Raw genomic sequence first — 16120 nt, forward strand, 5'->3', positions numbered from 1 at the left:
TCAGGCTGCTTAGATACTTACTTCTGCAAGTTCTCCCGTCTTCTCTTAGTGCAAATCCATCATGGCACTTGCAGATGTATGAATTATCAGCATTAACACACACATGTTCACAGCCATGATTCACTGATTTGCAAATGTCTTTTCCTGGGAATAGTTTAGATATTTAATACTGCTTCCTAATTAAAACAGAGGTATAAATGCAAATCCCATAAAGTAAAAAAGCAATGAAATTCTTCCGCTGCTTTTTTTTTTTTGTCTGCCTCACACACACAAATATAAGACAGAACAGTTACTTACTTCTGCATGTTTTCCCATCCTCTGTCAGGGTAAATCCCTCACGGCATTTGCAGACATATGAATTGTCAATATTAACACAAATATGCTCACAACCATGGCTGATTGACTTGCAGACATTTTTACCTGGTAATAATTTAGATGGTTAGGAAAGTTTGCTAGTTAAAATGTCTAATAAACACAGTCATAGTTTTCTAGTGAAAGAGTGCATAGTTTAGTATGTCCTTGAATTAGTGGGATCCCTCAAGCAATGTGTTCCTGGCCATCACTGACTTTTTCATCTTTCATAACAGACTCCATTTTATTCACAACCATTTTATTAAGGGGGAAAAAATGTTAAATTCTAGGCTAGGTAAAGATGTTATACCTATTTTGCTTTAAGCATGCAGAAAGTACTCTGAAGCTGTAACTGAACAGACACCATGTCTCAGAATGCTTTAAAAACGGTGGATTATGCTCTAAGTTAACCCTTGATGGATGAGTTTTAGTCTAAGCTTTTTTTGTTAGAGTGCTTTATCAAATGTCTGTGCCAGATCCCATAAAGGGTTAACTTAGAACACAATCGCTGTCACCCTAGGCAGTGTTGTGCAAGGCTGCACTCTGGTCTCAGGCAGGCAGTGGTGCACTGTGTGGCTGGGGCTGTTGCATGGCCAGGGCTTTTGCAGGGAGAGAGACCCCAGACCTTACCCCCTTGGCTGGGCAGCCCACCCAGTCAGTCCAGGGAGGCTGTGGAGGAAAGGGGTCTGGGCTCTGTGTCCCTGCAGCAGCCCCAGCCCTGGGGTGTACTGCTACCTGGCCAGGGAGGCTGCAGGGGAAGGGGCCTGGAGTCTGTGTCCCTGTAGCAGCAGTGGCCCCAGACCCCTTTTCCTGCAGCTCTGGCCACTGCTTGGCTGGGGGCAGGGGCTGTGGGAGAAGGGGTCTGGGATCTCTCCCCGCCACAGCTACTGCTGACAGTCATCAGCTGGCGGGGGGGCTGGAGGGGCTACTCCGGCAGCCTCCTGGGAGGTAAATGTTCAGTTTGCTCGTGCTCCAATTCAGGGGTTGTCAACTTGGGGTACACATACCCACAGGGGTAACTTGGGAAGGCCCAGGGGTACATGCAGGTAGGTGGGGATAGAGTGCCACCACCCACCACCCCACACCACCCTGCCTAAATTATTCAAACCCTTTTTATCATTCTCCATTACATATTTTGGGCAAAGAAATGAAACATCATTAATAATACTGAAAGCTCCTTGGTTGCTATGTAAGGAGATGAGCCTTGGAAACATTTAAACTTTTTAACCTGATTTCAGAAAAAAAAATTGCTTGCCTGTTGCAAAAACGCAACTCTGTACTAAAGAAGTTTTGCATTGCTAACAGTCCAATTTCAGAGCTACTGATTTATGCTGCATATATGATGATACTATACAGAAATCATATAACAAGCAATACAGCATCAGGCTAATTGGTCTGATAATAACTTACGTTTACAAGTTTTCCCATCATTTCGTAGTCTGTATCCCTCAAAACACTGACAAGTATAGGATTTTTCACCATTCACACAGATATGTTCACAACCATGGTCACTCAATGCACAGTAGTCCACTCCTTCATGATCAATCAGCATGATTGAAATTGTAGAAAAAAGGAAGAAGTTAAAGATTTATGTATTGGTAACTAGTCATTTCTAACATTGTTGCAGGTCATATGAAAAAGCACATACCTTGCATGGCTTGAACAATAATTAATTTCTCCATCATAAAATATACCTTTAAGATATTGCAACAAAGTCTTTAGATATGATTTGCAGTGGTTCCAGAAAAAATATTGAGGAAATTGAGGAATTTCTACAGGCCACCAAAACAAGGGGAGGAGCTGGATCTGGAGTTCTCTCAAGAACTGAAAGAGGCCGTGCATGCAAGGGACTTGGTTGTCATGGGTGACTTCAATTACCTGGACATAAATTAGGAGGAACACTTGGCTAAGTCAGATTGGTCATGCAGTTCCCTGACTGTGATCGAGGAGCTCTTCCTGGACCAGGAAGTGCAAGGGCCAACCAGAGGTACGACTCTCCTAGACTTAGTCTTGGCCAAGGGAGATGATATAATGTCTGGCTTGAGCATTCAGGGTAGCCTGGGAAACAGCGACCATGAAATTATCAGGTTCACCATCTGCCACAAGGTCAACAAATCAACCAGCAGAATTGAAGTCCTGGACTTCAAAAATGCTGACTTCAGCAGGTTCAGAGCATTAGTACGGGAGGCAATGTGGGACCAGGAAGGCAAGGCAACAGGGGTACATGAAGAGTGGTCGTTGTTCAAGGATCCTCAAAGCACAAAAGAAAACTGTTCCTGCAAAGAAGAAAGGCAGCAGAAGGGCTGGCAAGCCCTCCTGACTTAATAGGGACATTGCAGTCCTCTTAAAAAAGAAAAAAAGAGAGATACGCACAGTGGAAGCTAGGGATGGTCCTCAAGGAGGACTATACAACAGTGGCCAGCACTTATAGGGAAATGATCAGGAAAGCCAAGGTGGTGACAGAGTTTAGGTTAGCTACAGTAGTCAAGGACAATAAGAAGTCTTTCTTTAGGTATGTAGGCAGTAGAAGGAAAACAAATGGAAGTGTGGGACCCCTGCTTAACACCTTGGGACACCTGGTAACCGGCATTCAGGAAAAAAAATAACTCCTGAATGTTCACTTCACTTCGGTATTTCACCAGACCAAGGGGAAAGTCAAGCAAGATAAGGCTCATAGGGGACATGCCAGGACTGACAGCCTCCCCACTGTGGATGCTGAGTGGGTGGAATACCAATTAGAAAAGCTAGACATTTCATAGATTCATAGATGTTAGGGTTGGAAGGGACCTCAATAGATCATCGAGTCCGACCCCCTGCATAGGCAGGAAAGAGTACTGGGTCTAGATGACCCCAGCTAGATGCTTATCTAACCTCCTCTTGAAGACCCCCAGTGTAGGGGAGAGCACCACCTCCCTTGGGAGCCCATTCCAAACCTTGGCCACTCGAACTGTGAAGAAGTTCTTCCTAATGTCCAATCTAAATCTGCTCTCTGCTAGCTTGTGGCCATTATTTCTTGTAACCCCCAGGGACACCTTGGTGAATAAATACTCACCAATTCCCTTCTGTGCCCCCGTGATGAACTTACAGGCAGCCACAAGGTCGCCTCTCAACCTTCTCTTGCGGAGGCTGAAAAGGTCCAGGTTCTTTAGTCTCTCCTCGTAGGGCTTGGTCTGCAAGCCCTTAACCATACAAGTGGCCCTTCTCTGGACTCTCTCCAGGTTATCCGCATCCCTCTTGAAGTGCGGCGCCCAGAATTGCACGCAGTACTCCAACTGCGGTCTGACCAGCGCCTGATAGAGGGGAAGTATCACCTCCTTGGATATATTTGTCATGCATCTGCTGATGCACGATAAAGTGCCATTGGCTTTTCTGATGGCTTCGTCACACTGCCGACTCATGTTCATCTTGGAGTCCACTAGGACTCCAAGATCCCTTTCCACTTCCGTGCCACCCAGCAGGTCATTCCCTAGGCAGTAGGTGTGCTGGACATTTTTCCTCCCTAGGTGCAGCATTTTGCATTTCTCCTTGTTGAACTGCATTCTGTTGTTTTCTGCCCACTTGTCCAACCTGTCCAGGTCTGCTTGCAGCTGTTCCCTGCCCTTGGGTGTGTCTACTTCTCCCCACAGTTTTGTGTCATCTGCAAACTTGGACAGAGTACACGTCACTCCCTCCTCCAAGTCTCTTATGAAGACATTAAAGAGTATTGGTCCAAGGACCGAGCCCTGAGGGACCCCACTGCCCACACCCTTCCAGGTCGAAGCCGACCCATCCACCACGACTCTCTGGGTGTGACCCTCTAGCCAATTTGCCACCCACTGGACTGTGTAGTCATCCAAGTCACAGCCTCTTAACTTGTTCACCAGTATGGGGTGGGATACTGTATCGAAGGCCTTCCTGAAGTCTAAGTATATGACATCCACCCCTCCTCCTGTGTCCAGGCGTTTCGAAACCTGGTCAGAAAAAGAGACTAGATTAGTCAGGCACGATCTGCCTGCTACGAACCCGTGCTGGTTTCCCCTCAGCATAATTTTTCCTTTTATAAGTCAGCAGGACCGGATGGACTCCATCTGAGAGTGCTGAAGGAGCTGACTGAGGTCATCATGGAAGCCCTGGCAAAGCTCTTTCAGAATTCATGGTGCACAGGGGAGATCCCTAAGGATTGGAAGAGGGTCAACATAGTGCCCATCTTCAAGAAAAGGGAAGGAGGAGGACCCAGGCAACTATAGGCCAATCCGCCTAACCTCCAACTCAGGGAAAATTCTGAAAAAGCTCATTGAAGAATCTGTGCGCGATATATTTGTGGAAGGTAAGATTCTGAATGACAGCCAGCATGGCTTTTTGTCATGGGTACGTCTTGTCTTACCAATCTCATCTCCTTGTACAACCAGGTCTCTCGCCACCTGAACACAGGTGATGTGGTAGATGTTATATACCTAGACTTCCAAAAGGCTTTTGATCCAGTATCGCACGATATCCTTGTGGGAAAACTGGAAGATTGTGGGTTCAGCTGCTTGATGGTGCAATGGGTGGGAAACTGGCTACAGGGTAGGACCCAGAGGGTTCTGATGAATGGATCTGTCTCATCCTGGTGCGAAGTGGCCAGTGGTGTCCCTCAGGGGTCCGTGCTTGGACCAGTGCTTTTGAACATCTTTATCAATGATTTGGATGGGGGAGTGAAAAGCTCACTGGCCAAGTTCGCAGATGACACCAAGTTAAGGGGCAATGTGGACATGTCAGAAGATAGGTTGCTGATAAAGGCAGACCTGGACAGGTTGGAGAGCTGGGCAGACCAGAACCAGATGAAGTTTAACACTAAGGTGCTCCATCTGGGAGCAAACAACCATACAGGCTTGGTGGTGACAGCTTGACTTGCACCACAGCTGAAAGGGACCTAGGGGTAATGAATGAACATTGTATGAATATGAGCCATCAGTGCAAGGCGGTGGCCAGCAGGGCAAACAACATGCTGGCATGCATCAACCAATGCATCTCATGTAAAACTAAGGAAATGATACTCCCACTGGACTCAGCACTGGTGAGACTGCAGTTGGAGTACCGCACCCAGTTCTGGGCACCGCACTTCAATAAGGAAGTGGAAAAACTTGAGAGGGTCCAGAAAAGAGCCACCCATATGATCAGGGACTTGCAAGGCAAGCCATACGAGGAAAGCTTGAGGGACCTGAGCCTCTTTAGCCTAAAGAAGAGAAGGTTGAGAGGGGACTTGGTAATGACTTACTGCTATATCAGAGGAGTGCATCAGGAGCTTGGTGAATAACTGTTCATTAGGGCATCCCCGGGGAAGACCAGGACCAATGGAAGGCTGCTTCAGGCTTAATACTAGGAAAACCTCCTTCACAGTCAGGGTGTCCAGACTGTGGAATAAACTCCCTCCAGAGGTGGTGGATTCACCTACCCTGGAGGTTTCCAAGAGGAGACTAGACAGTCACCTGGGGTCACCTAACCCCAGTTGTCTTCCTGCCTAGGGCAGGGGGGCTGGACCCGATGATCTGCGAGGTCCCTTCCAGCCCCTAACAATCTATGAAAAGTACCTTTCTACTACAAAAATAGCTTGGAAACCAGAGTGCAGTTATTTCAGTGCTTGTTCAAAAAACATAAAAGCTACTTTACTACGATTTCATGCAATATCCAGGAACAAAGCTACAGACGTTTCCTCGTAATCATTCATCTTTCACTGATGTTCATGCACACTTATTTGATGTTAAAGCATATACATGGTGAATCCCAGAACTAACTGCATGCCTGGTCCTGTAACTATGAAAGCCAGTGGAAAGGCTTTTGTTGATTTCAGTGGACTTTGGGTCAGCCCCCATCTACTTTCAGGTAGAACAATAACTGATAAAGGTGGCTTTAATTCAGTTATACTTGGCCACTTGACTTTCATAAGGATTTTATTTTCTTTAATGACAGAGAATAATGCCTTGAGAGTTCCATATGCAGTGCTCAACTCAGCTCTGTTTTATGTCTATTGCATGCAGGGTCCTGCTTGCTTACTGTAATTAGATGTCAGAGCAGAAACCAGTTTATCACAAAGATGATACAGTTGTCTTAAGATAATCTTGCCTGTGTGTATAGCACCAGTTGCTGGACTCTCAGACGTTTTTACACTGGAAGTAGAGTATGCAAAGTGGTAAGTCCTCTGTTCAACTGCTCACTTATGCTATCTAAAAGTGCCAAAAATCTTTTATGACAATCTAAGAGGATTGTCTATGATGAAATTTTAACAGCTGAAGCTCAGAAGCAGCACAAATTCTGTTCCCAAAATGATGTGCAGAATGAATAAGCTGGCAAGAGGAGGAAATATTAAGGGAGGACCAAAATCAGTGTCAAAAGGATCCAGAAGTCACTGTACAGCTTCAAAGTTCCTGATGGGCATCCAAGTACCGACTGGAGGAAAATAAGTCAGATTAAAAAAATATATTTTCTACTACCAAGGAAACAGGACTTTCCATTGGCAAGTTGATAAACTTTTAAAATCAGAACACGGCTGTTTCTCTATAACAACTGGCTCAGTTAGAAACACTGGGCTGCATCATCCATCTATTCCTCTTCCACCTAGAAGACATAAGTTTTGGCCTGCAAAATTATTTGACCCTCATCTTGAGATCTGCAGGGATGGATAGAGTTTTATGGACAGCAGGGAGGCAGGCGAGGGTGAAGATAAAGCTGTTTTCTGCTTTGCCTGAATTTTTCCTGAATCCTCTCTGTGACTAACTCCGCAGAGGTAGTCTGATTCCTGCTGAAACTATGCCCAAAGGAAAGGAAAGCAGTAAATTTAGAGGCTTGAGAGGTAATGTGGCTTTCAAAGTCTGCAAAATCTGCCAGAACTCTCTCACCAGAAGGGACAGTTCCAGGAAAAGTCAACAAAATGACATTCATTCAGCTTTCTTTCCTTCTTGGCCCCTTCTGCATATTTTTTTCCAATGGCAATTTGGCTCACAAACCCTATTACACTGCAATGATTCTTAATGCTCATTAGTTGCATAAAGAAATAGAAAGGTTGCTAAACCAAGTCTAATTTCTGATGCACTGGGGCTCCTATGCAAAATGGATTAGTGACTCTGTCCTGAGGACTTGTTTCTCTTGGGTAAGCAGTAAAGCAACAGAACACTTACATACACATATGTGGCTTTAAGGGCAGGAGCCCACTGTTCTATATGTGTCCACATGAGCAAGAGGGATAGAAGCTGATGGAAGTAGAGGGTGAAATATTCCAGTGGCTGCTTAGCTATAATAGACTGCTCACTCATTAAAACCCACATCTCTAACAGTAGAGAGAACAGCATAGGCCCAGTATCCTCTTCACCCCTACCAGCAGGAGAGAGAGCAGAATTAGACACATGAAGCTCTGGGTAACTGAGGCTAGAGCCATCCCCTCTCGAAGGGATTGTGGAACTGCAGCCTGAAAACAGTCTCTCATGCCATTTATAGATGTCATGTTTTCTAGGTTTAATCTGGACTATAGTTGTCACTATATGCTCATTGATGTCTGTAGTCTGAATTAAAATTGGGTCCAGTCTGAATGAACTAATTAGATAATCCTCTTTAGGAACTCAGGAAATAAGCTCTCCAAATATCAATCCCCACAAAGGAAAAAAAACCCCCACCCCACTGCCAGAACACATTGGCTGAGATAGTCATCAACACTCAGGTCAATTGCACTCAATAAGATTTTTGGAACAGCACTTTACGTAACAGTAAACCTTACTGCACAGTAATACTCAGCAGTTAATTTGCTACTTGCATTTGCAGGTAGCAAATTAACTGCTGAATAGAGTAAATTACTGCGCATAAGGGTTGTAGATGCAGATTTACTATGGGTGTGTGAATGGGCCGAATTCGATTCAGATTTGGCCCAAATCAGAGACAGTGATTCTGTTTGTTGATTCAGATCACTGACCCCGATTTGATTCAGCTAAATTCAAATCTGAAGATTTGATGCTGTGCCCCCCCTGGCTTAGTGACTGGTGCCTCCTGGGTTTGGGGAAGGCATCTGGGGTCCCCCCATGGGCAAATCGCCAAGCTGGAAGGGTGCAGGGGGTGGGAGCCCTGTGCACTCCCCGGTGAACCTGGAAGTGGACCAGATGTACTTCCAGTCCACTCCTGGGTTTGCCGCTGAGTATGCAGGGCGCCCCCCCTGTGGTTTTGTTGGATGCTCCATCCACCCCACCATCGCAGCGTTCATGAGCTGCACTTGGTACCTCGAGGTATGTAGAAAAAACATTTAAAGCTATGTCTATGGCTGAATCACTGTTTCTCCAAATCAGCATCAAATCTTCGGATTCAGCCGAATCAAATCGGGGACAGTGATCCAAATCAATGAATAGAATCACTGTCACCTTGAGGTACATCACCTTGGATGGGGACTGCCTGAATATGTCATCTTGAGGTACGTAGAAAAAACATTTAAAGCTGTGTCTATGTCTGAATCGCCAAATCTTTCCGAATCTCTCCAAATTGATTTGGAGGGTTCCACTTTGATTTGGAGAGATTAAAGGGTCTCCTGATTAGATTCAGATTTGGAGATTCAGCCACTGAATTGGGCCAAATTTCTGCTGAATTGAATCAGGGACCGAAGCTTCCTACAACCGTAATGCTTACTATGCAGTAATTTGCTCTACTGAGCAGTAAAGCATCTCATATAGACACACTCAGCCAATAGGTTTGCAACAATGTAATAGGTTTAAACAGGCTTATTATCACCTCCTAGTTACTTCCAACTGCAAATGGCAAGCGCATAAGCCCACACAGAGGCTGCAAATAGGGTCTGTTAAGGGACTGGTTGTCAATGATTGTCAATTAACCCTTAATTCAAATTGAAATTTGATTTGAACTGTGTGATGCGAATCAGTTAATGCGGTTTAGAAAATAGTGAGCACTTCTACAAATGGCCTAAATTTCCCCACTATAAAATGGTATCTAGCTGGCAGAGAGATCCAGGAGCTGAAGGACTGAATGCAAGGAGCATATGAGGTGAGAACTGAAAATAAATTTTCCTGTGAAGTATGTATTTGATCCCTCACAACACACTGGCAAACTTGACTACAAATATTTTAGAGGGAATCTAGTCTTTTTTGGAAGGTTTTTGTATATATTTAATAGAGTTTGATGGTGCCTATTCTTTGGAAGGCTCAGTACATATCTGGATTTTGGTAAAGATGGCTAATATGCCCTGCATTATGTATGGCGAGAAAGGAAGATCTGACGTCTTACGAATGAGCAGGTGGTATATTTTGTACTTTTTTAATGAAGAGAGAAGATACTTAGTAGGAACTTTCATGGTTCTTATAGTCATTTATAATAATATTTAAGTTCATTTGAAAATTCCAGCTGAAAGAAGTTAGGTATCCAGAGCTCATTGGTTTATGCACCTAAGTCCCCTAAACTCATTTGAAAATTCCAGGTTTTGTTTTTGTATTGGCTAGATTTTTGCTTTTTATTCCATCTTCATGTAACTATTCATGAGCATTCACAATTTATGCCCATTCCCAAATCAGTATTAATGAATTTTAAAAACACAAGAGGCAAGTAGAAATTGAAGATTCATCCCTCTTTTCAAAAGAAATACAATTTACGTAACAGGAGAAGAACAGTCTTTGGATTTTAGCCAGGTCAAATTAACAGTCTCAGCTCCTTAGCTGAAAGCATAATTTGATGTGGAATAAGTTATTAACTTTCGTTTTTTTAAAAAATTACTAGTAGCAGTCATTATAATGTGAGAGGCAAACACGTTGTCATAGAGCAGATGGTGGCCCACGGATAAAGGAAAGAGAAAAATCAAAGGGTCAATTTTCATCCCAGCAAAAAGTTAATATTTAAGTTTTAAGGAGCATTTATATGGATTTCAATATATTCTGAGTTGTTTTAATTAAGGATAAATGTTGTGAAAAGGATAGTAAATGTAATGCTTCAGAGTTTAAATCAGTCTGAATGACTAGCGATCAGGATGAGATCTAATGTGAAAGCAGATTACTCCACACTGCTTCTGTGGAGTTTTACATCTTCTTTGGCTACTATGAAAGACTGGACAGTAGCTAGACAGATCTCAGGAGTGAACCAGTTTGACAATTTCTGTGTTCTTAGCACCTTCCCCTTCTTTAATTCTGAATAAAAAATTATTATCAAGTGACTTACGTGTGCAGGTTTTTAGGTCTTCATTAATGATAAATCCCTCAGAACACTGACAGAGGTAGGAGTCGTCTGCGTTCAGGCACAGCTGTTCACAGCCATGGTCATTCTCAGCACAGTGGTCCACTCCTATTGATTTATGTTAGTAATTGAAGAAAACAAATTGAAGGTTTAAACACCAAACTCAGGACAGTGAACTTAGTGCTGAAGTTTTGGTAAAATGATTATCAAGAAAAAAAATCAATGACACTGTATTTGCATCATATCCCATCTGAGAAATCTGAGTTAATTTGTTCCTCAATTATAAAGTGGCTTAAAATGTTATGTCTCACTTAACAAGGAGCTTTAATAACCCCCATTTTACAGATTACAAATGTGAGAGACAGAATGGTTTTTATCTGGCCCATAATCATACCAGGTATCTATACCAGGTGTCTATAACACAGCCGGGAAGAAAGAACTCAGAAAGCCTGCCCAGCCCTGCAAGGCCATTTTCTCTTCTCTTTCCTCAGAAGAAAGAATCTCTCCTTTGCTGACCATGTTTTTCTCAGAAAAAAAATATAAGCATGAATTGAAATTAAAAATTTCAAGTGGCTACATATAACAACTAGAGGTTTATGAATAAATTCTGTTAAAAATATTCTGCAGATAGGTACTGTTAGTTAAAGATTAAATGTGGGACAATTAAAAACTAGCAGTGTAGGTATATCCTCAACATAACCAGTTTGATTTTTTATGAGTCCAAATTTGTGATAGAAATTTTTTTTTTTAATTAAAGGTATGGTAAAACCAAAAGCATGTGTAGGGACAGAAATGAACCTGGGTTTAAAGTCTGAACTAACTAACTAACTAACTAGGGGCAATCAAAAGGGGTAGCCAAGAGCTCATGCAGCAAGAATTTGTGAATGTACAATGTACAGGAGCTGATCAAAGTAAGTTGGGGTGGGGAGAAGTGTGGGCAGGATGGGGGGGGTAGGTTCACTGGGGGGTTATGTGTCTTGGGGTGGGAGGAGCTGAGGGGCTAAAAATAGCCCCCAGAGGACCCACTAGCCCTCCTGATCCCAGCAAACCCTCCTGGACCCCAACAACCCTCCACGGACCCTGCTAGCCCCCCAATCCCTCCAGGCCACCTGTGGAGCCTGCTTGCCCCCCAAACCTGACAAACCCTTCCAGTCCCCACCAACCCCCCATGGACTGTGCTGGTCTCCCCAATCTCTCCAAGCCCCCATGCAGACCCTTTTGCTCCCCCAATTCCACCAAACCCTCCCAGTCCCACCAACCCTCCCGATTGACCTGCTTGAGTTCCCCCAATCCTCCCAATCCCTCCCCCTGCACAGACCCTGCCTGCCCCCACAATCTCCTATGTGGACCTGCTTGCCCCTCTGATCCCCACAATCCCTCCCCTGAACTCTGCTAGGCCCCCTGAAAGCCCCGATCCCCCCGCAGACCCCACCAGTCCTCCTGTTTCCCGCAATCCTTCCCGTGAACTCTGCTAGGCCCCCTGATCTCCCTGATCCTTCCCACAGACCCTGCCTGCCCCCCTAACCTTCCTGCAGATCCTGCTAACCCACCTGATGCCCCCATGGACCCCACTTGCCCCCCATAATCCCTCAAAGACTACACTGCCCCCCACCCATCCTGATTTACTTTAGATCAGGTGACCATAACCTTCCACTAACTCCCCCAAATGTCTGTACATTCCCCAAATCATTTACAGATGCAAGGTCAGCTAGATTATCATACTTCTATTGATAGCTCTCTGTTAAGACTAGGAAAACCTTTCTGTAGGGAGACTTTTTAAATATATATATGTATATTTTATATAAAGCATAACAAGCTTGCCGGAACTGGTCCAGCCTTAACATCATACATAGTTATAAATATTGTTGACTTGAACAAATGAGGCTGAGAGTGAAGTTTTTATTAGTTACAGTAAGCTCCAGATGGCACAGTTTCCTTTTTTCCATGGGTTTACATCATCATAAACAGAGTTGTGTTCTGGAGCAGTTATATAAGAGGAATGTGAAAAAAACTAAATCACACAAACTGCCATCCTGTTTGTCTAATTAAATCCTCTGTATTCCAATCTCTTTTACAAAAGAGATGCCCAATGTAACATATATAATTATTCTCATTTTTAATATTTAAATATTCTAGTTTCTAATGCTATACATTTTTATATGTTATTTTAGGTAGCAGTGAAATAAAAAAATAAATGCTATTTACCATACTTGTGAAACTATAGTTAATAGATACTTAGGTCAATGCCATGTTTTAAGAGCTTGATCCATAAAAATAAAAACTTTAATGAAAAAAGAAAAGGCCCAGATTTTCAAAAGTGACTATTGATGGAAGAACCTGGATTTATGGCAGCCTGCAATAGCCTTTTTTGTAAAGTATTGAACTCTTATCTGAACAAATCAAAACAGGTTAATTTATTTATAATACAATATATACATTTTTGTATGCTGCAGAATCCATCTAAAATGGAAGGGGGTTTGTGTTGGAAACTTGCAAAGAACTTTTTTCAACTATTTAGTTGGTCTAATAAAAGATATCACATCTACCCAAAGAACCTTGCCTGCTTACGTCCTTAGACCAACATGGTTACAACCAAGAACCCTGCAGAGTCCACCAACACTTTCTTTTGAATATACCATTTTATCATTTCTTTTGAATATACCATATTTAAAACCACATGCCTCTCAAATAAGACATACACCCTGGTTTTGCAAGGCAGAGGCTGCGTCTACCTGAGACACTGAATGCGCAGTTGTTACTGTGCAGTCAATCTTTTATTACTTGCATACACAAGTACTAAAAGACTGAGTATTAACCAGAGTTACTGAGCAGTAGTATCATGTCATGCTTTGTGCCATGTGATGCTACTGTGCAGTAGTAATGAGCTACTGCGCAGTCAGCATCTCATGTAGATGCAGCCAAAATGTAGAAAAATATTTTTCCAGTCATGGCTGACAGTGTAACATGGAATGAGTTCTTCTGGAAACTATGTTTCCAGAAGGGGCAATAGCAAGATTGTTACTTCTTTAAATTGAAAATAACAAAGTGTTTCCGTACCACAAGCTTCATCAAAGTACTACAGACTAGGTGTAGTAGTAGCCCACTTGCCCTGAGCCAGCTCTACTGCTCCTTTAAGGTTTAAACTAAAGTACTCAGCCCACAGCTATGGCTCTGAGAAGGTTAATATAGGACTCCGTTCCTTCTGCTTGCTGGGGCCAGTGACAAGTGGCAGCCATTTTGCAGGGCTGATTTGGGGGGAAAGGGTGTGTGTAGCATGTCAGTAATTATGGTAAAAGAAAAAATGACTTTCTGATCTGGAAAAAGTGTTGCAGCCTTGGTTCATCAGAAAAAATGTAGTTTTTAAGTACCACTTTAACTTTGCAAAATGCTTCTGGGGAAAAATGTTATCTGTTGATAACTAAGTAACCAAATCAACAGCCTTGGCATGATTTTTGGAATAACATTGATCCCTTAATTGCTTTATGATTACCATAAAGCATGAAACGTATTTTTATTGAAAAGTCTCCCTCAAGGAAAACAAACCAGCCTTTGAGAAGGGAAAAAGTCTCTATGAACAAATATTATTATTAGGTGTACTGCTGTCTGAATGTCAGCTTATAATAGTTATGCATTTTTAACATTAAACATTTCCATGATATCAGACATGATGGTTGACTAAATCATTCCTGCTATTAGGATTTTATAAGATAATACATTAGTTCTCTATTGGGTGGACATATGTAGGCATCTAACCAGCATTACTTCACTAGAACTGGCTCTTTACAGTTACAGTTATTTACATAGCACAAAGAAATCTCAAAAAGGCCTCTGGAGAGTACTCTTATTCTTTTAAAAACTCAGCCCACTGCAGTAACTAACTGCAGCAGTCTGTGAGAAACACTCACTTCTGCACGTTTTGCCATCATGGTTCAGGGTGTATCCAGGATGACATCTACACACAAATGAGTCTTCAGTGTTAACACATTCATGTTCACAGCTGTGTGTACCCAGAGCACAGAAGTCTATTCCTATGGAAACAAAGGTTAAAGGACACAAACTAAGCGTATTGGTTGCTGAAACAAAATGGCTTAGAAAAGCCCATGCTGCTCAAAAGGCACTCGGATCCAGTAGTGCAGGGCTGTATCCAGCCTGCAGGGGTTAATGTCTGACCTGTGGGCCTCCACCTGGCCACCACTACCCCCACTACTCCTGATGCTGTGGCAGCCAGGTCTTTGGGGTAGGGCAGCACAGCGGGAGGAGCCTATTGGACTTACTGCCTGTGTGGCTGCAGTGGCAGGAGGCTTGCAAGGGTGGGGGGAAGGGATTGTGTGGCAGCAGCAGTGGTGAGGGCTCATGCTGCCCATGCAGCAGCAAGGTGGGGCTCATGCTGCTGGGGTGGCAGAGGACCTGGTGAGCCCATGTGGCATGTGATCTGCATAGTGTGTGGCCCCAGACCCAAGACCGGTATAATGTGCAGCTCCTGGCCACTCAACAGTTGGCCAGTTCTACTGTAGTGTAACCAAGGGGGGCAACTGGGGCACCAGTCCTGGGTGCCAGCTTAGAGGGGATGAAAAAATACTAGCTGCCACTGATGCTCTCCTACCTGCTGCACCACCACCACCCCAGCTGTGGCTGCTGTTCCATGAACTACCACTGCCCAGGTGCAAAACTGCCTAGTTATGCCTCTGCTAAAATCTGTGCTATGGGCAGTTAAACTTTGGGAGCAGCTGACCAGGAAGCCTACTGGTGATGATCTACCCAGCCACCAGGAAGATTGTGCTTCGGTTCCCAGAGTCTTGCTCCCACAGACTTAACATTAGTAAAGCAGGAGTGTCTGGAACAGGTCAGCAATGACACACTCTGCCTGGCTTGGATGAAGAGGGAATAGATGTTGATGTACCGCATTATATTACAAATTTGTTTAACATGAACCATTAAGTCAAAACTTTTGGAATCAGAGTCCAACCCTGAAACTATCACTAAGCTCCTGGCCTCATCCAAAGTCTATGGAAAGGCTCCCACTGATTTTAAGGAAATTTGGATCATGCTTTTCATTCACAATTGTTTTCCTCACACTAAGCATTATGCTTGGAAATGTTTTCAGTATTTGGTCCTTTGCTTCTTCCCTGCTCAAGGCATACTGAACCTAAAAGCACCAAATATTCACAATGCAATTTAAAAATTAATTAACTGTGGTAATGTAGACTACTATTAAAAATGACACAGGCATATTAAATGACAAAATGACACAGGTATACTTCCTTAGTGCAGAAAACACAAACCAAAACAGAAATTTTTAGGATGACAAAAAAAGTCATATTTGAAAAGAGTTAATTTTCTTAGCTTTACCAGTGTGAACTTTCAATTAATGAAACATTGCTGCTGTATCTTCACTAGGTTCATGCATCTAGCAAAACTAATTCCTTTTGTGATTGCAAGTATTGCTGAAGTCTTAAGACTGTCACAAGATGCCTCTGTTTTGGAGGCCCAAGGCTGGAGGAGCTGCTCCATGCAGGAGTCCTGAGGAAAGCAGCATATACACATGCCCTGATTAAGAAGCTTGATACAGCTGAGGCTAATTTCTAAGTGTTTAAGAAAGTGG

General features: G+C 43.3%; 1 protein-coding gene across 4 annotated transcripts in view; it reads right to left on the bottom strand.

Moving 5' to 3' along the window:
• MATN2 (matrilin 2) overlaps window positions 1-16120 on the bottom strand; it is a 132748-nt gene that overhangs the window by 17862 nt on the left and 98766 nt on the right. For all 4 annotated transcript variants that reach the window (XM_059723856.1, XM_059723855.1, XM_059723852.1 and 1 more), the window contains exons 8-12: window positions 14424-14546; window positions 10504-10626; window positions 1762-1884; window positions 298-420; window positions 22-144 (exon numbers count right to left, since the gene is read on the bottom strand). In XM_059723856.1, coding sequence (XP_059579839.1) covers window positions 22-144; window positions 298-420; window positions 1762-1884; window positions 10504-10626; window positions 14424-14546 — 615 coding nt within the window. The remainder of the gene's footprint in view (window positions 1-21; window positions 145-297; window positions 421-1761; window positions 1885-10503; window positions 10627-14423; window positions 14547-16120) is intronic.

This window comes from Alligator mississippiensis, chromosome 3 (genome assembly GCF_030867095.1).
Source record: "Alligator mississippiensis isolate rAllMis1 chromosome 3, rAllMis1, whole genome shotgun sequence".
Taxonomy (NCBI): Eukaryota; Metazoa; Chordata; order Crocodylia; family Alligatoridae; genus Alligator; species Alligator mississippiensis.